Source organism: Pezoporus occidentalis, unplaced genomic scaffold, assembly GCF_034315485.1.
Source record: "Pezoporus occidentalis ecotype Australia unplaced genomic scaffold, CSIRO_AGI_Poc_V1 ctg77, whole genome shotgun sequence".
Classification (NCBI taxonomy): Eukaryota; Metazoa; Chordata; class Aves; order Psittaciformes; family Psittacidae; genus Pezoporus; species Pezoporus occidentalis.
In genome coordinates, this window is record NW_026916126.1 from 1,825,787 (window position 1) to 1,853,174 (window position 27,388).

General features: G+C 39.4%; 1 protein-coding gene and 2 long non-coding RNA genes across 5 annotated transcripts; 1 reads left to right on the forward strand and 2 right to left on the reverse strand.

Moving 5' to 3' along the window:
• Positions 1 to 1,398: 1,398 nt before the first annotated feature.
• LOC134155393 (uncharacterized) lies at positions 1,399 to 12,396 on the reverse strand. Its single transcript, XR_009961537.1, has 3 exons — positions 12,156 to 12,396; positions 2,277 to 2,360; positions 1,399 to 1,593 (listed from the first exon to the last, which is right to left on the reverse strand). It is a non-coding gene; the product is annotated as an uncharacterized LOC134155393 (long non-coding RNA).
• On the forward strand, positions 7,836 to 22,737 carry FAM3B (FAM3 metabolism regulating signaling molecule B). Of its 3 annotated transcripts, none has more exons than XM_062602543.1 (9): positions 7,836 to 7,997; positions 8,124 to 8,309; positions 15,775 to 15,915; positions 17,305 to 17,428; positions 18,075 to 18,139; positions 19,086 to 19,136; positions 20,327 to 20,414; positions 21,155 to 21,287; positions 22,239 to 22,737. In XM_062602543.1, exons 2-9 carry the CDS (start codon positions 8,243 to 8,245, stop codon positions 22,326 to 22,328), a joined length of 759 nt encoding a protein of 252 aa, XP_062458527.1. In that variant the 5' UTR covers positions 7,836 to 7,997; positions 8,124 to 8,242; the 3' UTR covers positions 22,329 to 22,737. The 3 variants fall into 3 exon arrangements, with proteins under 3 accessions (XP_062458527.1, XP_062458528.1, XP_062458529.1); XM_062602544.1 differs by having other exon boundaries at positions 7,853 to 7,997; positions 18,081 to 18,139; XM_062602545.1 differs by lacking the exons at positions 7,836 to 7,997; positions 8,124 to 8,309 and adding an exon at positions 12,479 to 12,634.
• LOC134155395 (uncharacterized) lies at positions 20,043 to 26,501 on the reverse strand. The gene is made up of 3 exons (XR_009961539.1): positions 26,431 to 26,501; positions 24,998 to 25,214; positions 20,043 to 20,177 (listed from the first exon to the last, which is right to left on the reverse strand). It is a non-coding gene; the product is annotated as an uncharacterized LOC134155395 (long non-coding RNA).
• Between the last annotated feature and the right edge of the window lie 887 nt (positions 26,502 to 27,388).

Here is a 27,388-nt window from a genome sequence, read left to right on the forward strand (position 1 = left end):
AGAGGGAGAAAGGCCAGACTTAAGCAGCAGAGGAAAGCAAATGAGGTCAGGAAGAAATGTTGGTCTGTGGGTTTTTTTCCTCAAGATCACTGCTGCCACTTGAGAGGGCAGCCCTTCCTGAGTGTCATTACAAAATAGTTTGAGGAGGTGAAAACTGGGGAACAAACCTGTTCAGCCTTAGTGTAAAACAAGACTACCTCTCTTAATCCACAAGGATGATACCACTGGTAAGCCTGTGGCTTAGAACTGGTCTTGAAGCACAAGATGCTCATACAACCAAATACAACTCCTTGGCTTTGAAGTAGTGGATTTTATAAAAATTAACACTTCATGACTTTCCACTTTGGTGCACAAAAGAAAAGCCTCTCAGTTTTCCCCCTGATGTGGGGTTTTGTGGGGTTGGTTGGGTTTTTTAGAGTTAAGGATGACTGATACTTAGAAAAGGCTGGTCTTCATATGTATTGGACAGATGATAAAGTTAAGGTCTGTGTTCTGCCATGTCTTTTGATGTATCTGAAAACAAACATCGTAAAACTGAAAACAATAGTGGGAGAGAGCAGGAAAGAATGTATTTGACCAGACCTCCACTGTACAAGCACAAGTCTTAATGCCAAGGTCAGAACATGGTATTTTCTTTGCAAATAGGACAATTTTTCCTGTATCAAGTCAGTGAGCATTGCAGGACCTCCATCTCTTTCTTATAGCACTGGAATAGTCAGGTTGAAAGATAAACAATACAAGGTTGAGGAGTCCTGTGATAACTATTAGTTATCTGGTTTGGAGGCATGGGAAGGGAATAAAAAAAAAAAAAAATGGGAAAAAAATTCCTTTGCATTTTGATAGCAGAGCAGTTTTCATATTTGTGTGGGAAACAAGGAGAAAAAAAAAAGGAAGCTTGGCTCTGAATCTGCCAATCCCTTGCCTGGAAAATTTTCTGCCTATAGTCCCTTCAGTATGGCTTTCTGATTCACACTGCCTCTGCATCTGACTGCATGGAATAAGCAAAGACTTCTTCTTTTCAGAAATGGTGCTTTTACAGAGGTGAACATTATGTGTGTGAAAATAAAGCACTCTTGGTTTTTATTAACTAACTCATGTATTTCACTTCATAACTGGAAGTGCCTGTGGTTTTCTTTCCTTTTTAATTCTTGTACTTTAAAATTGCTTGGCTGAATACAGTAAAATGATAGGTGTCGTGATCCAATGTCTGAAAATTATTTCTTTTGGAATTAGGAGGAACTTTTGAGTTTGCCTCCCTCCTTTGCCTCTTATTTTGTAAAAGGAGAAAAATGATGAATTATAGGAAATGTAAGAAACTGTAGAACTTAGGTGTTTCTCTGTATTCTATTTTCCATGTTTCTTTTTTAATGTCTTATAATTAGACTTTTTAGTGCACATTATAACAAAAAAGAAGTCCCCTTGAGTTTTTCTTAAAGCAGTATACTTTGCTCTGAAAAGATAAAGAGTGGTGTTTCCAATTCTGTGGTTTGGTTCCGTATCCTCCTCCCGTGTTTGGTTATATACATAACAAATAATTTTAACATTGTATTCCTTCTTCTACAGTATGTTAATATAAAGTAATGCTTCTGTCACCTGTTTCAAACAGAAACACAGTGTGAATGTTTCAATTGGTACAGTGGTAAAAAATGAGCCTTTTTTCAATTCAGAAAGTAGTAACGCTTGTATGCTCTTTAAACCGTTTCTTAGCTGCTTCCCTCTCCCCACTCCCTCGGATCTCCTTACCATAAAGAATACTAGGAAGGAATTTACTGGGAAAGGTTCTTGGTATACATTCTAATGGCAAGCAAGATTTCTCTGCAGTTGCTTAACAAAGTACTTTCGGTGTGCTAGATTTTATATTAAACCTTTCAGTTTTGCCCTTTCACTTTGAATGTCATTGGTCAAGACATTTTAATAAAAACACTTGAATTATAGGAGCAATAATCAAGTAGCACAAATGAAATGGTGATATATTCTTGAATTTCAAGGCATCCCTTGTCACTAAAATTTGGCTTTTAGTAAAAATGCTGTTAGTGACATCTGCTAGCAGCACAAACTTCATCTCAGCTTGTAAATTGATACTTACACTGGCAGATATTTAGGTGAGTATTGCTTTGTTGCTCTGGCAACAAGAAAAGCAATAGAAACCCTTGAGGGTTCATTTTTAGCCTACAGCACATTAAGAAAAATAATGCTCTCAGGCATTTCTCTATGAAAGATGAAATACAGTAACAGATTACAGTGTTACCTGTGTATCTTACTGGTGATCTCTTTACCCGATATATTTTTATTTAAAGGAGAGTGCTGGCAGGTATTTTGTGTTCCTCTTAACTAACTTCAGAGAGAAGATTAGACCATACCTAAAATACATATATATATATAAATCAGAGCATTAAGTAAAGATGGTGCTGGAAAATATTCTCTGTTTATTATGAAAGACAGAATGCTCCAAATTGCAGCACTCTATTCCTTATATATGTATCAATATTTCTTGCAGAACCAGCATTCTCCTAATGTGAATGTAATATCATGTACCATAAAAATGTCAGGGACTGTTTCTTAGGATGCAGCCTTTAGATAACTGATGTTATCAGTGCAATCGTTAGGGGTTTGAAGATGCGTGATTTGAGTTCAAGTAGTCAAACCTGAGTTCAGGAATGCAAATATGTTAGTTCTATCCCACTGCCTTCACGAGGTTTAGAAAGATTACAATAGGCTTTTTGGCTCAATTTAAATGCTGAAGAAAATAGAAGAAAAAAAATTAAAAGCCTTTTTGTTTTCAGTCTCTGTAAAAGAAGTTAGGTAAAGGAGATTGTTCTGTTTTTAAGGTGAAAGAGCTGGAATTGGGATTTGCATGCTGAATCAATCTAAATGGAATATATCAAGGCAGCATACCATTCCAGTTCTCTGCTTAGATGCTGTGCAAGTTAACTAGTAATAATCACAGAGTCATCAGTTTTGGTATTTCTTATTAATGTAACAGTTGCTTAACAACAGTAAACTCTTTATCAACTAAAGTCAACCTATGGGTATTCTGCCCAGTTACTTGCTGTGTGTTGGCTGCCTGTGTTTGAAGGATGAGCCGTTTGTATACTAAGCTTTTCATTTAAATATGAAAAGGTTCATGAGAATTGCTTAACACAGCAAGTTTTCAGAGAGAGTGGTCCTTAGATTTTCTGATAATCCAGTATTATTGTGCTACTGAACATTTCCTTGTTTCTATAGGGGCTTCCAACAACTAGGTTAGTTGGTCATATCCTGATCTCAGACATGAGCCTCATATTTATAAGTAATGATATGAGCTGCATAATGAAGGGGCACTGGTACAATGACATAATGGAGGTGAAAATAAAGGAAATTGTGGAAAGATAAAAAAGTAAACTATCCTTCATTAAAAATACTAAGTGCATAACAGATTGATCACTTTAAGAAAGTCTGTACAATTTACCAAGACATTAGTTCCTGTCAGACTTGACTCTCTGAGAAGTTGTTCATTTCTCGCTGCTGCTGTTCTTGCTGCTGCTCAGAGAAGTGAAAACAGATTGGTAATGGGATATGAGCAATCTTCTGAGCCAGTAAGATTTTCTGGCTTCTGTGGCCTACTTAGACATTAGGTCAGGCTTGCGAGTAGTCCAGAGTCCTGGTAATGGCTTGTCAGTAACATATCTGAAATACAGTTGGTGGCTTCAGCCAACCCCTTGAGTGACACAGATCCGTACCACAAAAGCCACTGCTGTGGCTTGCACTAACTGACAGAAGGACTGTGGTTAGCTGAAGCTGGCTGGTGTTGTGAACTGTGGAGATGCTAAATAATTGAGCCTTCTTCCAAATCAAGGCTGAAGCTCCTTAGTAGTGCAGAAGCGGAGAGCAGTTGCTGACAAGCTGCTGTAAGTGTAACCTCAGTCAGTCACCTGGCTTCTTTGTGAACCTTCTTTGGTAAGGGTTCACTTGTCTGGATATTTTGAAAGCCAGTGGACTCTAAGGTACCTATTGCTGCTACTGGGAATTATCCACTCAGAGGTGAAGGAGGGGCTTGATCATCTTTAAGTAAATCATTGACCAGTTACTGAATATCCCCCTCACCAAAGTGTGTATGCCACACCCCTAGCAATAGTCTGTCAGCAACAAAACAGGTTATATTAAAATATGTTGGCATTAGTGACTATGCAGTAAGATAAGAATGTTTTGTGTTTGCTTTTCTTTTCCTTTTCACTCTATCTAGGCTTTGGCTGGATCTTTGTGGTTGAGTAGTTTTTTAAATAGTGGGCATTTTAGATTAGACTACAAAGGCACATGCAGAATTTCTTTTAAGCTAGACAGAAAGTAGAACCCAGATGGTAATTTTTAGCATTTAAAAGGAAGTAGCCCTCAATATGTGTTATCTCCATTGTTTTGTAATTTATGATAAGCACTTAAAATTAATGTATTTTAGTATGGCTCCTGTCCTTCTAATTTACTGGCCATAAATCTTCAGATTTTTCTGTCTTATACTCCCCTCGTTCCTTCCCCCCCCCAAAAAAAAGGGTTCCTAAAAGAAGTTCCTGAAAGGTCCTGAAGACCTCTGTAGCCAAAATTTAGCCTTCTAACAAAAGAGATGTTTTCCTTTGTGACCATTCACAGACCTGTTTTAAAGTAGCTTGTAAGGCTTTAGAAAGTAACTCTAGGTTTAAAATACTTGCAGTAGTATTAGGAGGAGAATTGGAGCCAAAGCTTCATCTGTGTCAGTGATCCCTGAATTTGTCTGTGTGCAAAGGACTCCTTTGTGCATTTGACTACCTTTCCTAAACCTCTTTCACTTCCAACTTGGAAGTACTTAACCGCTTGTTGCTGGTCCTGTACATTCTTTGTCTCTATCCTTGTGAAATACGGTGGTAGAGAGGAGGACCGCAAGATACTGTGACAGTTAGTACCATTCCTTAAGCAGATGAACACCCCTTATTTGAAGGCCTTGCTATTTTTTTGTGCTACCACCAACTGTAGTGCACCCTTACTATCTGTTGGCTCTTCTTGCCATCTGAGACACTTAGCTTTTTGCAGTTGAGCAACTCAGCCTGCTCTGATTTTAGAGCATCGTACTTAGGCAGAATACTTGAATAAACTGCATTGTTTGTAACCACCTTCTCATCATGTCCCTCTTTGAAGAAAGACGTTTTCACAGAGCCATGGAAAACCTGCAAAGGATATGTTTATTCCTGTGGTTTTAGAGAGGAATTACATAGTTGAATGTTTAAATGGCCATATTTGCAACATAGCTGTCCTTTGGAAAATACTATGATGAAAAAAATGGACTCAAGAAAGGCATGTTGAAATGGTACTGAAGAGAAAACTTGACAATTTCTTGACAGCACCAAGGCATGAATTACTGAAAAGTGTCATGGAAAATATTGCTTCACTAACCAATATTCTGTGTATGCATAAACTATACAAGGTTGAGTGTTTAAACAAGATTTATCTGAAATGGGCAGTTCATGTTTTTTTTATTGAAAATTTTATATGGAGGTGCAGAAATCTTCTAAGTCTTTAACACTACATCAACTGTTATTTGATAGCATTTGGGAAGTGTGGAAAGGATTTCACCTTTAAGAAAATTATTTCATCTTGTAGAGGCATTTCTTCACCTGATTTTTTTTCTTTTTAATAGGCAATATTTTTTAACATTGACTGAAAGGAAAATGGGATCAAAACTTTGAAAGAAAGGTGTATAGTCTTTTTAATTCAGTCTTTGGGTGATGTTAAGATGTCTATCCCACTTACTGTCAAGCCCCATAACTGAATTTTCCAAGAATTGATACTTTGTACTTTCAGGTCTTTCCATTTTCAGATAAACACTATGTAAAAATTCAAATTTTATGCTGCATAAAATAAATTATTAATTCTTTGAACCTATTCTGTATGTCTTTTAAATCCTGTTAAGATGAACTTCAAAGCAGATAAATTATATCCATCCAAATTCTTCCTAGTACTTTATGATTTTCAATTCTAACTTCCGGTTTTAGCTCTGAAAAGAATTCAGAACTGCCTTAGATCTCATCTGAACCTTGAAGGGAAGGGAGAAGGCAGGCAACTTTAGCTCCAAGGTGATTTTTCCTGCTTATGCTCAAATAATTGGTATGTTCTTGCTTCAACTTTTCATCAATTCTTTTCAGTATCGGACAGCAAGCAGGTAGAGAAAACATCAACTTGAGAAGATCAAGCTTCTGATCATCTGGAATGGATTCAAGTAGTCTTTTGGACTGTTGCTCTCTACTGACCTAAGCTATAAATCAAGAAGGTATATAAATGGGATGTCCCTGTCCTTAAGACAGTCAGCCACCCTCAGTGTGTTGGGTTCTTACCTGGGAGAGCCCGGAGAAGCATGGTTACTGTGCTCGGTGTTTTGTACCCCGGGAGGTGGCGCACATGGTTTGTTTTTCACACACGGGAGTTTTGAGCCCTTTCACAGCAGTTCTGTTGTCTTGCTTGAATTCTATTAAAAGTACTTTCAATTTCTTTTTCTTTTTTGAAATATCCTACCTAAAAAGATTGTTATCCTGGGGTCTTCTAATCCTTTATTAATATCCCTCTTCCCTCCTCCTAAAAGCCTCTTTTAGAAATTCCATCCTTTTGAAATCCTGAGCTTTTGTCTTTAAAGGTGTGTAACTCATGCTAATAAACTTAGGGAATTGATTAAGCAAGACAGATTAACGCCAACTGTTTAATAACGTGTTTTTCTTTCAAAGCTGCCTGGTTTTCCTTATTACTGTCCCAATATTCAGCAAAGACCACCTATTACTATAACAGGGGTACTGTACAAGTATTCAGTATTTTCCTTATGCTCCTCTTATGCTTTTGAAATTGCCATCATCTTCAGAGCACCTCAGTCCTTCAGGCTTATTGAATCCAAAACTGTAAAACTGTCTTTTCATTCACACTTGTCTTGCTCATCTTTCCCCATTAAAACTGGTCCATCTAGATAAAATACCTTGTAAGTTTATGTATGAAGCATGAAAGAATTTATTGTAAGAATATGGCTTTTTTGATGCAACAGTGAAGTGAACACAAGTAACATGAAGGTTTACAATTCAAGTGCTCAATGTAATTTTTCAGGACAACTTGCAATTCTGATGCCCACTTAAACTGCAAACATTAACTATTCCTCCATTTCTGCACCAAAATGAACTCTTGTAAAAATAAATAGCTTGGAGTGTTTTTTTTTTCCTTCTAGAGGCTTACATCATACCTTGACTCATAATTTGTTTTTCTAGGAAACTAAATAGCATTTCCCAAGAAATACAGGTTATTGTAAAGACCACAAGAATCTATGCTGCCAGCATACAAATCTATGCTGCCAGCATATAAACAAACGTTAAACAAGGGATTTAGGTTAGATATCAGGAAGAAAATATTTTTTGTGAGAGTGGCGGGGAACTGGAACAGGCTGCCCATGGAAGCTGTGAATGCTCCATCCCTGGCAGTGTTCAAGGCCAGGTTGGCCAGGGCTTTGAGTGACCTGGTTTACTGGGAGTCATCCCTGGCCATGGCAGGGGGGTTGGAACTAGATGATCTTAAAGTCCCTTCCAACCAAACCATCGTATAATTCTATGATTAGCATATTGGATTTTTATAGTTGTTAGCTAGATAGAACTACTTTTTTTTGTGAATGAATAAGGTATTGTGATTCTTCAGCTTTTTTTCTTTCATGCACCCAGCACTGTTCTGAAGTACTATGCATAAGAATACTATTTACTTTTTCTTTGGCTTAAGGGTTTTTTTTAATTATAAGCCTAACATTAACTTCAGCTTTCCATATTCTTACTGTATATTTTTGTAGTTGTACATCTTGAACATCCTCTTGGCTGGTGTTTTATACTGATTTTTAACTGCTGATGCATTTTTACAGTCTTCTGGTTTACACATATATTCCCTTTCATTGACTACCTTATGCCCACTTCTTTCCCACAGTCCTGAAATATCAACCCACTGTGACTGCCCTTGTCTGTTGCCATCCTGGCCCACAGGTAAAGCAATACCCAATTTTTGTCTTTCCACTTCTCTAGAATACAGTCTGAAAGAAATCCAGCTCCCTCACTGTGTGTGTAGATTGGGCTTCAAAATTGGATTTGCTGTGTTTTTTTCTCTTTTAGAACTCCAGCATCATCCTTGGGTGACTTGGGCCCATCACAGTAGCATCAGCCTGGGTCCTTGTTGAGAAATCTTATTTTGGCAGAATGGTTCAAGGGAGAGCCCCGGGACATAGCACAGGATGTCATCAAGCTACAAGCACTTTGGGATTGCTGATAGCAGGGACCTTGCCAATGCAGCTCCCTCAGGTAAGTCCCTACTTAATTGAGTGGTCTTGCAGATTTGTTTATATCCAGACTTGTCTGTAGATCATGTGGTATTGCACAGGTTCTGTGCTAATAGAGACCTGAGGCCTTATGACTCTGCTGACAGCAGCACTTCAAGAAAACAGACAACAGAGATCCTGTAGGATTGTGCAAAGCCATATCAAGGTATCCAGCATTTAATATATGGATTTTTCTTTCCCTCTCCTCTTGCCCTTGCCTTCCTCTTCCAAAAAGTTTGGGACACTGTGAATTAAAGACAATTGGATTTGGGCCCATAATGTGTTAAGCTATTGCTGCTAATTCTGAGGAAATTTTGCTGGTCATCATCTTCTATCTGAGTGAAGTGCAATTGAATGTATTTTCCTTGCATATCTGAATGCATATTTGGATTAACAAAGCTAAGAAAAACAAACAAATATGCCCTACCTTTGTATTGTTTAATGGTCCAGCAATTAATGGTCCTGGGAACTAGACTCACTAGCTTTACAGGTTTTCTAGCTTACCAACTGAAAGTAGTCGTTGCTTGCTTTTTTGCCTTTTGTTATATGATCCACTGTTGCATATTTGGGGGGAAGATTTTAACATATCCACAGAAGAAGTATATACAAGCTGTCATAATCTTCTAAGTATTTTCTCCTGGGTATAATAGACACATTCAAGGTATACCAGAAAAAAAAATGGAAAAAAAGAAAAATTGTATTAAAATACACGTTTAAATCCCTATTTCTTCACATTACTGTTGATGCTATCACAATTCAAGATGCTGAGGTTCTACCCGAATTTTGGGCACAAGCACATGATGGAGCATGACTGTTATGGCAGCTTAACAAACTGCTCTTCCTTATTGCCACCCCTATTGTCAGTGTGTATGTGTATCTGTCCCAACTCTTAGGTAAAATTAGTTAACTTAAGCATCAGTTGCATATTTTATGTAGGTGATCTGTTTTTTCTGGTACCTCTTGAACTCCTTGTCACCTCTACAAGCAAAAATTTGGTACAATACTCTTTCTCTGCCTTACAAACTCTGCCTCCATTTTAAATCATTAAGTTCTTTTAATCTATCCTAGCAGCAGTAAAAATACATTGTTGGCCATTTGTGGATGGGCAGAAAACATGTAAGCTACAAGGGCTGTAATGCCACTTTTGCTAATTTGCTACCCAAGTGCAATAGATACAGAAAATAACTCTGGAGGTATAATGGCTCAAAGGGTAAACAAAAACTCGATCTCTTGTAATTTTACAGTGCTGGCAAATGCCAATAAATTTCTCATAATGACTGCAGCTTTGTGTTGATAAGACAAGAATAACACTTAAGCACTGTGTACATACCTTCACCTGTTCCATTTAGTGTCTGCAAGAGTTATTTGTATCCTGGGCAGATTTACTGTGCTGCTTATCACCAAAGGGTCTCACAGCCTCACAAGCATTGAGAGTGAAGATTCATGTTTTGAAAATTTTTCTCTAAGCTTCCAAATTACAGAATGAATGGTTACAGAGCAAGGACAGAAAAGATACTTCAAAAGTGTTCTGCATCCCACATCTCTAATTAATTACTAGAGAAAGAACAGTATTGCTTTTCTTTTGCAGACACAAAACTGAAATACCTGAAGTAAAACATTTCAAAGTTCCCTGGTCCTTTGGAATCTAAATTGCCCTCAGCTAGATGCCGCTGGATCCCTGGGCTTCGGCAGGCAAGCAAAGCAATTTCTGTGTTGCCTGGTTTTGTAGCAAATGCTTGAGTGTAGTTCAGTGCAGCTGTGGCAGTACTGAAAATGATGAAACCTACTACAATTTTCTTGTGGCTAAAAGCAGCTAAATTGGCAGTTATCCAACAGACACTGATTGCTAATGATGGGGTTTTCAACAGAAAGGTGTTGAGAAAGTGACAAAACTCCTAGAGGCTTAAAATTGTTATCCATGGAGGCTGTGACCCCCCAGTGCTCATACAATAAATTTATTTCAAAACTAAATTATCCTGATTCTAAATAATTTTCCTTGCTTTAATAAAAGTAACAAAATTTTTCGTCTGGCTACCACAAACTGTAGCATTTTGGGTTTAAGACACATTATTTTTACCTTAAAGGTTAGAAATGCACTCTTCAATGGTTTCAATCATTTATTAGCAGATGCACCATTTTCTGATGTGCTGTCTTGCAGGATAGCAGTTCCTGCAGAAATAATTGCATATTTGGAAAAGTAACCCAGACCAGTGTTGTCCTTAACTTTCTCTTGCCCACTCATAACTCTTTTTCCTTTTTGTCCTGTGCTTTTCATTTCTTCTGTTTATTTGTCCCATGCTTTAGCTTTAATTATTTGCACACCTAGGTTTCATTGCACGTTGCTTTTCATTTGCAAGCTCCAGTACACTGGAAAATAACCAGCAGCAATTACACCCTCAGGCTTCACCTGTAATTTATAGGATACTATAATACCCCACTTCCAGAGAAGGACAAGAAATGCCTCTCTACCAGGGACTGGAACATTTATAGCTTTCATGAGTGCCCTAGGAGGAAGGCAAAAGCCCCAGTCTGGCTGCAACCCTGTATATGCCCTCCTGCAGGATTTTATTCATCTGTTTGCTGAGCTAAACATAATTTCTGTGCCTCACTAAAGGCAGAGGGAGCAAAGAAGCTTAAGGGATACTGTAGTATCCCTTCTCATTCTAAATTCTAATTCACAGTGTAGTTTGAGCAATTTTCAAAATGAAATCACTAGCTTCCTTGTTTGTGTTTTGCCCAGCTTGAAGGTCTTCAGCTCAGTTTCCTGAACATGTTTGAGTGGCTACTTCAGTCCTTAGAAGCTGTTCTTGATGTAAGTTGTAATTTCCTTGGTTCATAGTCAGAGCTGGTACTGGTGGGGCTCAGCACCCACACAGACCTCCAAACATCTATTAATCAGAGCATGTTGGAAACTGGAAGTTTTAAAAACAGAAAAGCAAGTCCACGATGTGGGGATCTTGATGGGCAGCGCCTTTGTTTCACATTAACTGACACAGACTAGAAAATGTGCGCTGCCAGCACTGTGCTGTGCTCACACTCCTTACATCTGGCTTTGGGAGGCTGGGGAGTTGGAGTAAATCATAGAATCAGAGAATGGCTTGGACTGGAAAGGATCTTAAAGACCATCTGTTTCCCACTCCTTGCCATGGGCAAGGACAGCTTCACTAGACCAGGTAGCTCAAAGGCCCATCCAGCTTGGACTTTAACACTTCCAGGGATGGGGCAGCCACAGCTTCTCTGGGCAACTTGTTGCAGTGCCTCAGTGGGGATATTGCCCACATCTTGAGTATAAGTGGTGCCAGGTTTTTTGGTGGGTTGTGAGAAACCTGCTCAGCAATCAAAATTTCACAGATGGGAATTGTGAAGCAAAGAGCCCTTTAACAGCAGCATCCTGGGTGGATCATCCTGGGGCAGATGAGCACACCCACTCTAGCAGATATTTACAGTTTATATACCTTTCTAGGTTTTGTTTCTCAATTATGCCCGCTCTCTTCTGAGACATGATTTACACATTCCAGGAACCCAAACCCCTCCCCTCTGACAGCTCTCAGAGGGTCGCTGGTGGTCATAGGGAAGAAGGCTCCGAGTCTTCCTCATGAGTGAACTTCTGAACTTTGCTTCTGGTGCATGTGTTCAAGCCTTGCAGTTACATAAACTCCTTATCTGTATAACATATTGTATGCAAATGTGCCTATCACCGACTTGGTAATAATTATCCCAACTCCCTTGGCTGGGGCCCACATCCTGGAACCCCATGCCCTACAGATCTTCCATTCTGCCTATAGCTCGCTCATAATAAAATCTCCTACATTTTTCTTACAATACTCACACGGGTGATGGCAACTGAGAACTGACCAAGCTACCACAGGGAGAAGGAAACATCCAGACAAGGCTCCATGACACTTTGTCTGCAACACCAGCAGGGCCCACGACAAGAAAAGATGATTCAAGGGTACAGCCGGGTGAGCTGGTGCCCGTGATAGGACTTGAGTCATCCCGGCGGTGACTGGAGGAAGGAAGGGGCTACAGTGGGACTCTGCTCTGGCACAGCGATAGGTGAAACACTAGGCAAACCCCAAGCGGCCGACAAGGTGGCCTCCCCGTCAGAGGAAATGGCCCAGGACGGCGGGGCTCGGGCGGCGGTGCCGTGCTGTGCTGTGCCGCCGGCGGCGCCGGGGCGGTGCGGCGCTGACAGGTGGACGCTCCCCTTCCCGCACCGTCACCGTCCCAGTGGCTGCAGGACGAGGCGGGGGAGAGGGACGAAGACGAGGAGGAAGGGCGGGTGAATGATGTGGCTGAACCGGCAATGTGAGTAGCAGCCCCGCGGGTGCTGGGGTCTCGCCGCCGAGTGAGGAGGGCGCCGGCGTAGCCGCCCGGTACCCCCCGCCGAGGCTGCCGGTGCCTCGCTGTCTCCTTGCGCCCGCCTCAGGTGGGTGATCTGGGGCCGCTTGCCGGCTGACCGGGCCAGCCCGTGGCAGCGGGGACGGGGCAGGAAGGTTGTTCCCCACGGTGTTCCCTGAGGCCAGGGTGAGCCGAGCTCCCGGGCCGGGGAGGAGGGGCTGGTGCCGGGGCTAGGTCTCGCAGCTGAGCCTCGGGCAGCGTCTGAAAGAGGATCAGCACCCAGGGTGGCCTCCTTCCTGCTCCTCTTGCCTATCTGGCACCGTGAGTATCGCTGAGTATCTCTGCCTGAGTACTTCTCTGTGGCAGAAACAGAGAGAGGAAGGGTTGTGCCACCTCTCAGAGCGCAGGAAGCACCTCTGTGGCACGCTGTCCCCATCCTGCTCCTCCGTGTTGTGCCAAGTAGTGGGTCGAGGAGCCACAGCCTTAAAAATCAACAAAAACACTGTCTTGTTTTCGTGAATGTAGATTGGACTTTGCTTTTTATAACTCCCAACTGCTGTGGATAGCAAATCTTAAGCTCCCTTAACTATCCTATGTTTACCTGAGTTTATGGCCTAACTGCTGTTGTGTAAGGTTTTCTGCATGTCCGTGCAGGTACTCAAAAAAGTACACATTTTCAGGATATGTAACCTCAATAAAGCTGAGATCTGGCTGGACCCAGCAGATAGAGTCAGTGCAGCCCCCCAGTGCATTATGAACCTAAGAAAGGAAAAACAGAAGTTGAACTGTGTAGAAGATTCAGTAAATGTATTTCTTAAACTTTAGAAGTGATATTTGAGAAAAGTTTAAGCAGCTTGCTGTTGAAATAAAACATGGAATATAGCAACAGAAGTTAGATAGTCTGTTGCTCCGACAGGGGGATTGGACTAGATGATCTCTCAAGGTCCCTTCCAATCTCTAGCATACTGTGTATTTTCCCTTCTGCTTAGGTAAAATGCTGAATTGTTGAGCCTATTTTGCCACAGAGTTGCTCCACAATTATGATGAAAAACAGTACTAAATCACTGTAAAGATAAACCTGCTAAACAAACAACAGAAAAAACAAAATAAAACCTGGCTTGTTGGTCTCATAGATCTTTACAAAGCACCCCACCCCATGAAAATAAATAATTACTGAAATCTTTAAATAGACTTGTAGTTTCCACATAATTCTTCCTGAGTTTTGTCTTTGAAAACGGTGATATGGTCTCCTTTGCAAGTTATGTTTTGTGTATAAATCTGTTTTTACAAATACATATATGTAGTAGATATTATATATATTTTTATATGTATAAAAATATATTTTTAATATATAGAGAGAGTGTATTTATACATATATATATATATATATATATATACACTCAAAATAGAAAAGCCAAGTAAGTTTTATTCTGCTTGGTTCCAGCAGCTTCCTTCTTTGTGCACGTGAACTTTGTCAGTGTTCTTGTCCACTTTCACTGTATGAATGAAATGTTGAAGTAATTTTCAGTATTATCTTAGTGCAGGTTTGTATCACTACCAGTGGAAGAGAGAGACAGATTTCTCTAGACCGAGGAAATAATTAGAAAATGTGTTATCTCTCTGAAGATTCATTATATTACTTTCTCAATCTTAATCCTTTGATGAAAATATAGTAAGTTTCTCAGAGTATCTTTCTTAGAGTCACACAAATGCACATACTTGTGACTCCTAAATACAATGAATACAATGTCACCGAACATTTTAAGAGCTCAGATCAGTATCTTAAAAGGGTTTACTGTCCTCTTTTTAAATTTTTTTCCTGATGCAAGAAATGAGAAACTGGAATTATTTACAGAAGAACCTTCAATGTTCATAACTTCAATGTACAAACTTATTTGTGGCATGAATAACCAGAAGTAGAGCCTCCAGAATCAGGTGTGTGTTGGACTAGTGTACCCGTTCTGCAGTAAAAGAAGCAGACTAATTTGGCAGAATTCACGGAAGAGTGGTAGGACCTGCAAAACAGGACTTGAGGAGAGCAAGTGAACAATTTGGCCTTATTCTAGAGAAGGGGTAGGGCAGAAATCTTAGTAGCAGTTCCAAGAATGAAAGGAATGTAAACTGATTCAAGGAAGATTTAGGCTATATAATACGCAATATGTTCTAGCAGATGGGCAAAGTGAACATGCTGGATATTTTTGGACATTGATTCTGTTGAACTTGATTTTCAGGCCTATGAAACTAAAAATTTTCCTTTTTCCTTTTAACAGATCATTATGTTCAAGGGCATATTTCTTTACAGATCAGGAAATATGACATACAAACATCAGTTTCACAACTGCAGTGTGATATTTCCCTGTTTATAAATTAGGTAGTGCATTTCTTCTAGATCAAGAATGTATGTTAGCATTTCTGATGATGAGGAAGAGGAGATGATAGCTACTATGGAATTTATTCATGTTTTTCATAGGAAAATTGTGAATCCCATTGTTTTCCTAGTGTATAGATGCACTGCTAATACAGCCCAGGGAAGCTGTGATGTAACTGAAACAAGGTGAAACAGTCACTCTAGTCACGTTTAAATGTAGTCAGAGCTCATTGTGTGAATTATTTGGGCCTTCTTCAGTTATTTTTACCCAGCATGTCAAAAGGGTGGATGGAGGGAGTTCCTTTTATGGTTGGTGTTTTAAACCGTTCCTGTAGTGTCTGCCTGTCACAGAAAATCAATAGTAACTGCATACTACCCATAAAGTCATGTAACTGCATACTACCCATAAAGTCATGTATAGTATCTGTTACTTAAATTCCAGAGTCAAAATCCCAGGAGGATTAAATTGAACTTCATGTTTCTTTGGGGTATATAGGGTGTGGATTGAGAGGAGCCTTGTGGGGAGGACTCTGCTTGAATATCAAGTTTTATGAACAGCAGGGATTGTCAGAGATGGGAATGCAACAAATAAATTGCCTCTGAAGGTTGTGGCTAACATAGCATGTCAGAAGTAAAGTAACCAGTTTCTGAAGCAATGCCAGAGAAATACAAGAGTTTGTGTGTTGCTATGAAAACATCTTTATGTCTCTGTGGTTTTCTTACCCCCATTCCCTGGCAGGTGTTGTGAAATTAGGAAGGATTCTGGTGACTTTGTTGGCTGCTTGGTGCTTAGGATACTTATTCGCTGATCTTTTACCCCAAAAGACAATAACACCTATGGCTAATCTTCAAGACATTGGAAGAAAACCAGTGTTGAGGGGTGTGTAGTTGTATTTCTTTTTTTTTTTTTCCTTATATTATATCTGATGTTGTCTATTTACATGCTAAATGACAAATGGCTTGTTAGCTAACAAATACGTTCTATTGTAAGAATGAAGTTGGCTGTGTAAAGTACAAGTCTGAACTATTTCTAAGACACTATCTTTCAAGAAACACAATATCAGCCTATATTTGCCAGTATGCAAATACAATTAATTGAATAGTAATGTAAGAACACCTTATTTATTTGCTGGCATATAAGCACACAGCTATAGCTGCAGCTTTGGTTCTATCACATGCATTTTATAGTTATGGTAAAGTGTTGAATCACTAACCACGCTTTGTAATTAAATTCTTACTACTTTTTCTCTCAGATCTGACTGGGTGGCTTAATATGTACATTTTCCTCATTTTATGACTATGTTGCCATGTGAAAAAGCCTTAAAGTGAAATCATTATTAACTTCAAGGTAGTAAACCTTCAACCCTCTAGTCCTTCTTTCCTGTTATATGAAATATCACAAAATAATCACTCTGGATTCAGATCAAATCAAATTATATGGAACATTTTTCCCTAAATAATCTTGCTTTTGGTCCAGCAGCTGTTTGAAAGTCAATGATAACTTAAAGTCCCTGTAAATGTGAGATAATGTTGCCTTATGTTGTGATTTAACCTCAGCAAGCAACTAAGCCCCAAACAGCCACTCGCCCACTTTCCCCTGGTGGGATGGGGAAGAAAATCCAAAGGGTAGAAGTGAGAGCACTCATGGGTTGAGATAAAGACAGTTTTTAATAGGTAAAGCAAAAGCTGCACATGCAGGCAAAGCAAAACAAGGAATTCATTCACCACATCCCATGGGCAGGCAGGTGTTCAGCCATCTCCAGGGGAGCAGGGCTCCATCATACATGGGAGGTACTTGGGAAGAAAATTGCCATCACTCTGGGTGGACGCCCCTTCCTTCTTCTTCCCCCAGCTTTACATGCTGAGCATGACCCCATATGATATGGGATATCCCTTGGGTCAGCTGGGGTCAGCTGTCCCGGCTGTGTCCCCTCCCAACTCCTTGTGCATCCCCAAGCATCGCTGATGGTGTGGTGTGAGGAGCAGAAAATGCCTTGGCTCTGTGTAAGCAACTGCTCAGCAGAGACTAAAACATCCCTGTGTATTCAACACTTTCCAGCACACATTCCAAACACAGCCTGTACTAGCTACTATGAAGAATAACTCCACCCCAGAGAAAACCAGCACCCCATGATACTGGAAAACTGGCAGGACTGGGTTCTGTATATGTATGTTTGAGCTTAGCATGTTGATAATGAAGTGATTCTTTCCATAAATTAATTGTTTTTGCAGCATCCAATAAATGATTTTCTCATCTTTCTTGTTGTAGCTCCAGTCCCGAAAAGACAGAAATGTGATCACTGGTCTCCCTGCTCACCAGGGAGCTACGCCTATCGGATTCTTAGTGGTGGTGGCAAAGGAAAGCTGGCTAAAATTTGTTTTGAGGATGAGCTGTGAGTAACTGTCCAACTTTAAATCTAAGCAAGTGCTTTGTAGTGTGAAGAAGGGCATTTCATTTTGGTTCAGTAGCAGAAAGTGTTGGTTTGTTTGTTTTGGGTTTTTTGTTAAATACCTAGTATCAGGGTTTTTTTTTTGTTCCTCTACATAAGATACATTCAACTGTTAGCTTTAAGTATGATTTTTAGTTTTCATGGTGCAGGATAGCCAGTTTACAGTACATTGAATTGTCAACACCTTCTCAAAGTCAGGTTCTTTCATGGCTTTTCAAACTAGACAGGTAGAATGACTTCAAAACCTTGCAATGATCTTTTGTGATACAGTCCACATAGAATACTGCCACAAAACCACATATTATCTTGGGTTAGGGCTTTTTCTCCTTTATTTTTCTGGCTGCATTTGTATGAAGTACTTTGTTGATCTGGCCCATTTTAAAAGATTAGTTGTGCATGGCTGAAGGAAACAGAAGGAAACAGGTAAAATGTGGAAGATATTTATGCCATAGCTCTTGTTTGCTACAAAGTCTTGAATTAAATAACTGAAGAAAATATGAGCATCAGTAAATGACTTAGCACTGGTAAATATAACTTTGGGTCAGAGCTTCTGGATGGATGCATTATACTGATACTGTGTTTACTCCTATTCCAGGCTTATAAGTGAAGAGAAGGGTAATGTTGGAAGAGGTATAAACATTGCCATTGTGAATTGTAAGTAAGAGAAAAAAGTGCTAGACACAGACATACTTTTTTTATATAAACATTTTCTGTGATCTCTGCTCAGAATAAGCCCAGTTCTAGAATGCTTTTACTGCTGACAGATTTTTGCCACCTTTTCCCTTCATCCACACAATAAACCTTCCATTTAGAGTCCTATGTTCAAAAGTATCTGCTTTTATGATTTGACACTATATGGTTAAAAGATAAGCCAGAAAGGAATCAGGAACTACTGGATCTTGTTACTAGAAATGAGCTGATGCATTCTAAATGGAAAAGACCCTCTCAGTAGCAGGAATCCAACCAGGGTCTTGGATAACAAAAATCAGTTTAACACAGTTGACATGGATTTAGAAATTTGAAAAGTGTTTCCACTTGTACATGTGTTAGTTAAATAAAGATAGCCATCTAAGCAGCAGCATAATTAATGATGAATATTGACCAAAATGTTTTATTACTAATTGTTTCCATGCCCAATTTCTCATGCAGTAATGATGAATGTTCAGTTCCTGTCCACCGACATTCAAATCGTATGAAGGCCTTCACATCTGAAACACTGCACAGAATAGTGTTAAGCTCAGTCAAACAGTCTTAGGTGTAACCGTTTTTCCTATTTAGGGTTGTGATCTAGTTTAGTATATGTAGATACAAAAACATGGAAGGACACAGTAAAATGAATTTCTTCTTTAAAATAAAAAGTAATAAAAATGTCTTTGTAATTTGATGATTAAAAGACTACATGAAACAAAATATTCTCTCCAAATCTTAAATTGATATTATTCCATATTCCTTCCAATTTAAAAACCTAAGCAAAAGAAAACTCAGAGGCCCAGTAATACACAAAAGTAGAGGTGCCTAGCTTTAGCTGAAAACACTGTATATGCTGATTGATTTTAATAATTTTTGCTCCCATTTACACAACTTCTTGTTTTAATTACAGATAAAACAGGAAAAGTTACATCAACAAAATTTTTTGACATGTGGAAAGGAGGTAAGGAAAAGAGTCTAACAGAACTTTTGTTAGTGTTTCAGTGTTAAGAAATGAGTTACATGATTATCCTGCACTTTCAAATTACTATGATTTCAGTATTAATGGGGATCAGCTAGAAACAAACAGCTGTTTTCTTCATAAAATACTCTCCGGCCAGATCTGATGACAAATTTAGCCTGATAAGCTGAATTTCTCCTGTTGGTTGAGATAGGTAATTGTGGTTTGTTTTTTTTCAATTGTCGAGTTTCCGTTTTTTAAGTGTCTCCCCCTCCATGATTTCAGTCTGGTAGGAATAGCCCTTAATCTGGTACCACATCCAGATGCTTCCCTCAAAAAAATTCCTTTTCTTAATATATTTTCTTCTATTTTAGTTGTAAAATCATCCTAAGAAATATGCTAGTCTGTCTCTTACCATCCTTCCATATAGCTAGAAAGATGATCTACTTTAAGACTAGCTCCTAACACACTTTCCAAACTTTGAACAATAGCAATTTCATTACCATTAGTAAGGAAAAACAGAATGCTGTGGTGCACTGGAAGATGATTCTTTGACCACTTAAGAATGCTTTTGACCTTACATCAAAATAGAATGCACTGGGGCTAATCATGGGGCTACAATTTATATACGGTATGTAGACAGTAATGTCTCCAGGGTGCCTGTTACAGGTTTTTTTTTATATGGAAGACAAGTGTCTCATGTATGTTTAGCAATTGCAAAACAAGTAAATACCTTAGTGCTGCAAATAGGCTGCCACTTAATCAAAGTGGGTGGACACTGAAGTGTGTAATTCAGCTCCGTAGTTAGCATGCTAGTAGGAAGCTCACAGAGTAGCAGTGACTTCTCCTGGCCTATTCCATGCTTAGCTTGCATGTATAATATTGTGTGAGGTAAGCATAAGAAGCCACCCTGGACATAAATGATTTTCATAGAAATTCAGAAGTATCTGTGTTTACTGTTGGGAAATGCAGACCAGTCCATGCTCTCCTAGCCTTCAGTGAGAGCTGGCAGTTTTCTGTTCTTTTCAGGATTAGGGCTTCTGCCTGTAAACATCAAAAAAAAAAAAAAAAAAAAAAAAAAGCCCAATTAGGTCTCATTTTGAATAGATGAGGCCAAAAAGTGAAAGCAGGTTCAAAGTAAGTGGAATGTGATATGTTTGTAATGTATAATCAATTTGTAATTGATTCAACAGACCACTCAGGAGAGATGATGGCTTTCATTAAAAATGCTCCAGAAGAGTCTCTCCTTCTGATGGTGACTCATGATGATGGAAGCACCCGGTAAGCAAGTTATCCATGACAGGCTAAGGAACAGAGCAATGAATAGCTTGAAAATTATGATTGCATAATGGTATAAAGGAATGGTAAATTTCATTCTATAGTCAGGGTTGTTCTCTCATTTCCTGGCTAAAAGGTTTTTTAATCCATGTCCATTCAGTGCTTACCCGTATCATGTATGCTGATGATTCCAAAAACGGATAGATAGCATTATATTTGTTCAAAAGCACTAGTTATTCTCCTAGAGGGCACTGTTCTTACCTCTGGGTCACAGAGGTAACCTGTTAAGGTGTCCGCACCTCCAATTACAATGTATCTAGTTTGCATTCCTTCTGACATCTTAACCTGAATCTTCAAGTGCTTTTGAACCTTGAGGGTTTTTTTAGTTAAATTCATTATATGGTAACTATATAGCAGAAGACTTAATCATTCATTTGATAAACAATTGATGTCCTTGTCCTTATTTAAGAAGGCTTGAAACATCAAATAGTATTTGAGAAACATTTTTGTTTCTGCTCTGCTGTTACAAACTGGCTGTATTAACACCAGGAATGTGGAGAGGAGAAAGAGCCCTTTGCTCTGGAAGTGTAACAGCATGCTACTAAGACAGCTTTCAGGGTTTTTTAAGCTTCTCATTTTTGCTTCTGCTGAGTTACTAATGCAAAGCATGATTCAGCTGGTTTCTTGTTCAGCATTTTTCACATACTGAATTTTTAATGCTTTTCTCCACTACATTTTCCTAGGTTGAAAAATGATGCCAAAAAGTCAGTAGAAGAGCTGGGAAGTAAAGAAATATGGAATATGAAGTTCAGGTCAAGCTGGGTTTTTATAGCTTCCAAAGGCTTCAAGCTGCCAGATGACATCCAAAAAGAAAAGGTCAGGTTGTTTTTATTTTCACTTTATATTTGTCTGTATATAAGGTAAAATCTTCAGGTGCAGATTTCATGTATTAGCTATAACTGTAGTCTGTTCAGTAAGCCTCAGTCGCACAAAGCAAGTTCTCTAATGTGTCATCATTCTTTGCTTTGGATCTGGGCCATGTACAGTACTGACTTCTACCACACCGGCACTAAACCATCTGTACACAAATTTCAGAAGTGACCAGCAATTCTAGAGTTTCAGTTTTAGAATGTCCAACCTGCCATGCTGTACAGAGACTTACATTTTCTTCTGGAAGAACAAATTGCAAGGATTACTAAAATGAAGCCTATCTTTATATGAAAATTGGGCTGGCACAGACTGGCCATGCAAATACAGCAACGTTTGCATTATAAAACTTTTCTGAATAACATGCCCTCAGGCTTCAGGAGGACTAAAGATACCATTTTTACATCAGATTTCTGTTTGCATCTGTGACCTTGTTGTATTTGCTTTCTATAAGCCCAGTAGTGCTCATCTGTATGACAGAGGCTGACAGAAATGAGAAAACCCAATACAGAGGTCAATTCGCTTGATGATAGTGACTCCCTCTAAAGGCTCATGAAACTTTCATAGCTGTTTGGTTGGGTTTTTTTCCTAAAATACTGTTGCAATCTTCTCCACATACAGAGCTTCTGCAGGAAGAAGGCATTCAATTTAGTGTATATTAAGACAGCCACCTGGGAAATAAATAAAGCACTCTGTGTAAGAGAGAAACTGCGGGAATTTTCACCCACTATGTTGAGCAAGATGTGCAATGTATTACTCAGCTTCCCAGTCCTATCCGATTACCCCCTTCTGTTGTATGAGTTTGAACAAACTGGTTCATAAATGGAGTACCAAATATTGAGGTTTTTTTTTTGTTTGTTTGTTTTTGTTTTTTTTTTTTATTTTTAAATTTTTAAACAGATAAACCACTCTGACCAGAAGAAGAACAGATACAATGGGTGGCCAGCTGAAGTCCAAATAGAAGGCTGTATCCCAAGAAACCTGATCTGAACAAATGCATACCTCATTAATAAAGATGATTCTCTATTTTTGTATCTATGACTTTAGGAAATTGCCTCCAGAACCCAATAAGCATCTGAACACTAATTGTAAAATAATCATGTACAGTTTTATGCGTTTCTTTCCTCTGTGAGATTTTACTCTAATCTGAAAACAAATAGCTATTTTGATAATATGTAGAAATAAAGTACTTTGGTTTGGAGTGTTCAGAAAATCAGTCATAAAATATCAGGATTTTTAAAAGTGAGTATACATTGTCATTAGCAATTTTAGGGTTTTAATTTTGGTTGGTTGGTTTTAGTATGTGTTTTCCTTAGCTTCCCTTTAAAGACTACTATGCAAATAAAACAATCTAAATTGTAATATAAAATCACTAGCAATGAAGTTTTTATGTTTGTTAGCAGCATCACTTCTCTTCAGAAAAAATGTTCAGAAACAGCAGTTACGTTTGTTGAGCTGCTTTCAGTGATGTTGGCAACATGGAATAGCAATGTTAACGTGAAGATCAAGTTACTTATATTATTTTACCAAATTTAAGCAGCAAATCTACGTGATTTGTTTTAGTTATTTTTTTTCTTCCTGTAAGTTTAACTTACTTAAAAAAAATGTAGTGACTTCATGCAAGCTTAAGTGTTATTCATGCTAACTGTAGAATCAAACACATGACTCTAAAGAAACTGTAGAAACCATTTACTCAATTTCCCTTTTTCTGAAGCACATCAAGTATGTCTGGACCCTTCTTAACTGGTGTTTGTCCCCCTGTTATTCATAAGCCTCCCATATCGTAGATTCCAAAGCTTAAGTTGCTTCCTGTAGCATTTCACTGCTATACTAGTTATTCCCCAAGCATGCTTAATTAACCTAAAAGGACCAAGCCAATTGCATGGAGAGTAAGTCATCATCATTCTTTTTATGCCAGTTTATAATGTATCTGACTTTCCTCATCATCTCTCCTGCCTAGACTGAACCTACCTGGTATATTTAAATTTTTCTTTACATTTTTCTCAACATTAAAAGGTTTGTTTAGCAGCAACTTTCTTAATGTGCTGTGCTCCAAATGGGTCACAGCACTCTCTGCAGCTACTTATGACTGTCCTGCACTCTAAACTTCAGGCAGGAGAAAATAAGGAGCAGCGACGTGAGAGGGTGGCTGCCAACAGCCAGGTTCAGTCTGCTCTTGCTCTCTCCACTGTCTGATTGAAGCCCTCTCATTGCACTTCAAGCCTCTACCCCTGTCACTGCTGCCACCACCTACTTGCACCACCACTGCTGTGTTCCCAGCAGCTTTCTGGTATTACATTTCTCCACCAGCCCCTAAAGCTATGTTTCCCTGGTACCAGTTTGCAAACTGCTCCGTAACCCAGGGACACTGCCAAAGAAAGCAGTTAAATTAGTTTGACTCAGTTTGATGTTGGCAGACTCACAATGGTTGCTCCTTATCACCTTGCTACTGATGAGGTGGTTACAAATTGAGTGCTTAAATAGCTGTTTCAATATTTTTCCACATCTAAGTAATTCTTTTATAATAATAGTATTCAGGCAGTGTTCATGTTACTGGCAGAACATTTATTCCTTTACATTGTAATCACCCTTTGTTACATGCCTGAATTATAAAAATAACATAATTACAGTACTAATGGATGACAATCCTCAAAGCGCCAAGCTCTCAGACAGTCCTCAAACTCTGTGCAGTCTGACAGTTATTGCCTTCTACTCCAGGCCACAATTAATCTTTCAGTTGCAGTTAAATTTTACACCAGTTTCTGTTCAGCAGTTACCATGAAGCGTGCAAATACTACAAGTTCTCCATTCCCTGCAAATACTCCATTATTTACATTCACTGGCTCTGTTCTTCACACTCTGTGCAAGTATTATGTTCTTTACAGATGGACCACAGTAAAAGGTACATACCCATAATCTGAATCAAAGATCAAACCACCCAAGAATCTTTCACAGCACAAGTCCCTACAAAATGTCACTTATCATGTTTTCACTTTTTCAGAGATCATTCAAATCATCTAGGCAAGAGTGTTAACAATCTTCAGTGCTGAATGGCTGTTTTGCTCTGTTCATACCACAATGTTTAAATATGGTAGGCAGAGGAGCTTCCAGTACTTCAATAACTCTGATCTCAAGAAATCATGGAAAAGCAATCACTTGAGCAACAAAGGTGCCCCTTTTTCAGACACTTCAGATTAGAAACAATCTTACAGAGAGAGTTGGTTTGAAAGTGGGTGTTCAACTTTGCACACACAACTTAAACCCTTCTGAATGAACCTCCATCTGCAGAGGAGTGAAAAGCTTTTTCACAGAACTGTAATTCTGAAAATCTAATCATATAATCAGGGAATGGTTTGGGGTGGAAGGGACCCTGAAGATCACCTAATTCCAACCCACCTGCCATGACAGGAACATCTTCCACTAGACCAGGTTGCTCAAAGCTCCATCCAACCTGGCCAAGCACTGACAAGGATGGGGCATGCACAACTTCCTTGGACAGCCTGTTCCAGTGCCTCACCACTCTCACAGTAATGTGGGGAAAAGTTAAATAGCTTTGAATTTTAAAATAATCAATAGAACATGAAGTTAAACATTTAATTTTATTTGGAGGCAAGGCCATAGGGTGTAGGATCCCTAATACAGATGTCCTACTTCCTTACCTTCTCTGTCATGTGCTCTAGACCGCACATAAATCCCAGTGGTGGAGGTCAATGCTGTCGAAGCCAGGTGACACTGCCAACCACAAGCAATGGGCAGAAAACGATTGTTGTGTCCTCATGCACCAGAAAGGTGCTGTGGTCTCTACCATGCCTTGTGAACTACTTCTGTGTGGTTAGTGCAGAACGCAGGACCACTACTAGGAAATCAGGGTAAAACCTGCAAAGCAATTAATCTTTTTCTAACCCTAGTAGGCAAAACATGGGAAATGGGAAAACATGAGCTGTAGTATCAGTATTACTCAGGGCTTGGGTTTGCGCATTCAAAAGCAAAGTAGCACAGCAGGTGGCAGCAGTGTCTTTCCAGAGGCCCTGCATCTGTTTGGGGAAGTACCCGACCTCTGCGGTTACCTGTCCTGGAGAGACACTGGAAGCCACAGATACGAGTGTGGGTCACCCTGCCTTTTGCTTGCGGCTGGGAGGCAAGCCAGAACCTTTCCTTCTAACATGCCGGACCTTCCTGTCCTGCGCTTTGCCAGTGGCAGGCTCCTGTTTCAAATATCCCCAACCAGCACCAGCCTGCTGGTCGTTATTCCTCACATTTAGGTAGACATTTTAGATAGAAGAAAATCGAAAAAGTATCATTCATTCCAATTATTCCCTCCAGTGTGAATATGACAACCAGTCCCATAGATAACGAAGTACATGGACAGATGCCATTTTTGATCTCTCCATTCAAGAGAATGAGCAGCATCTCAGGGTCTTGACAGGTCTCTTCAAAATCCCTGGATCCTTAGCAGTTCAGTTTGATGGCAGCAGTAGGAAATACTAATCAAATAGCTGGTAATATTTTCGGTTTCTCAGTGATAACTGTTTCTTTTAGGTTCTTTTGTAATGCTGTCTACCTCAAAGTGGGAAGTTTCCACTATATTCAAAAGAAAAAATACAAGAAGGGAGAAGCTCTTCAGTGAAAAATGCCCGTTTGCATGCAGGCTGTGCTTAAAGCAAAACTCCCACCAACTGCAATCCACTCAGAAGAGCAAAGAGGAGCTGATGCTTATGCATAATGCCTGGTGGGAAATAACATATGAGTGTCATATTTCTGATCTCAGCTGCAAGTGAAATGCTGAACAATGACTAGAATTCAGGAGATTAAGATGGGTGCTTTTCATAATGTTTGAGTGACAGCAATTCCTCATTTTCTGGGTCTCTGAAGTTTTGATTTCTCCAATGTGGTTGGTTTGTTTGTTTGGTTTTGGGGTTTTTTTTGTTGGTTTGGGGGGAGGGGTGGTGTTTATTTGGGTTTGGGTTTTTTAGGGGGTGCAAGGGTTGTGGGGGGATTTTTTCTTTCTTTCCAGGGGAGATTTTCAGCAGCATAGAAAACATAAATTCTCCCCCTTCAAATACAAACTTTACACTAGCAGCTTTAACATTACTTTTTCCTTCCTCCAAAGATGAGAGCATAGAGACAGATGCTTGAACATGTCCCAGTCTCCACTGCAGGTCTAATTTAAAAAAAAAATTAAAAAAATTAAGTAGCTATGTTTCAGCCAAAAACAAGTGCATTCCAGCCTTGTACTTCCCATATAAATCTTCGGTGGTTATAGTTTGTATAGCTGCTTTCTATCTCCTAGGCATTCCCTACGAGAGTTCTTCGGAATGAGACTGAACTTCTGCCTTCTCCGCCATGGCCAGGATATCTGTGACAACCAGGACTTGCAAAAGACAATTGAGATCTTGAAGGAAGACTTTTCAAAGGGTTATTGATTCTATGAGGTCACATCTAAGGAGAAATTACGGTTTTGTCCCACTGTTCTACCTGAACGTATTTTGTGGCCTGCAAGGACTGGAAGTAGAAGAATTAGACTTCTTTGATTATCTCTGCATTTTGCAGCCAGAACAGAAAACACCAGTTTCTGATTTTTCTTCAGATAACTTACAGAATAGAACCGGAGTCCAGCAGCAGAGCTCTGCTTTGTGTGAGATTTGTATCCATCACAGTGATCCATCTCTCTGGAGGTAGTTAATTGCTGAAATCTCTACTTGCCACACTTCGGCTCACCAGCTAAGCAAACATTCCTTGTAGCAGATAAACAGGACCTCAACAGTCCCAAATCAGCAGTCAAAAGACTGCTGATTATTGAAAATCCCCATTGTAAAAAGAATGGAAGAGAAAGACCACTCCTCCTCCATCCTCACCCTCAGCATTCATGGGGGAGATTTCTGTGCAATGTAAGGTATTCCTGCCTGCTGGAGGTACGAGGTGGCTTGACTGGATTTGGTCCTTCTGCAAGAAACCTTCAGCCCTAAGGGTAGGTCCTTTCTGCAGTAAATTCTTGCCCACTCTGCTGGAGCCTCAGTAATTCCCTTGAGAAGGAAATCAAGAAACACAAT

Coding starts and splice junctions, on each gene's coding strand:
- FAM3B (XM_062602543.1), top strand. CDS start 8,243: ATGTCATCAAGCTACAAGCACTTTGGGATTGCTGATAGCAGGGACCTT. Junction 15,916..17,304: donor AAGAAAACCAGTGTTGAGGG/GTGTGTAGTTGT, acceptor TTCTTGTTGTAG/CTCCAGTCCCGAAAAGACAG. Junction 18,140..19,085: donor AAACATTGCCATTGTGAATT/GTAAGTAAGAGA, acceptor TTTTAATTACAG/ATAAAACAGGAAAAGTTACA.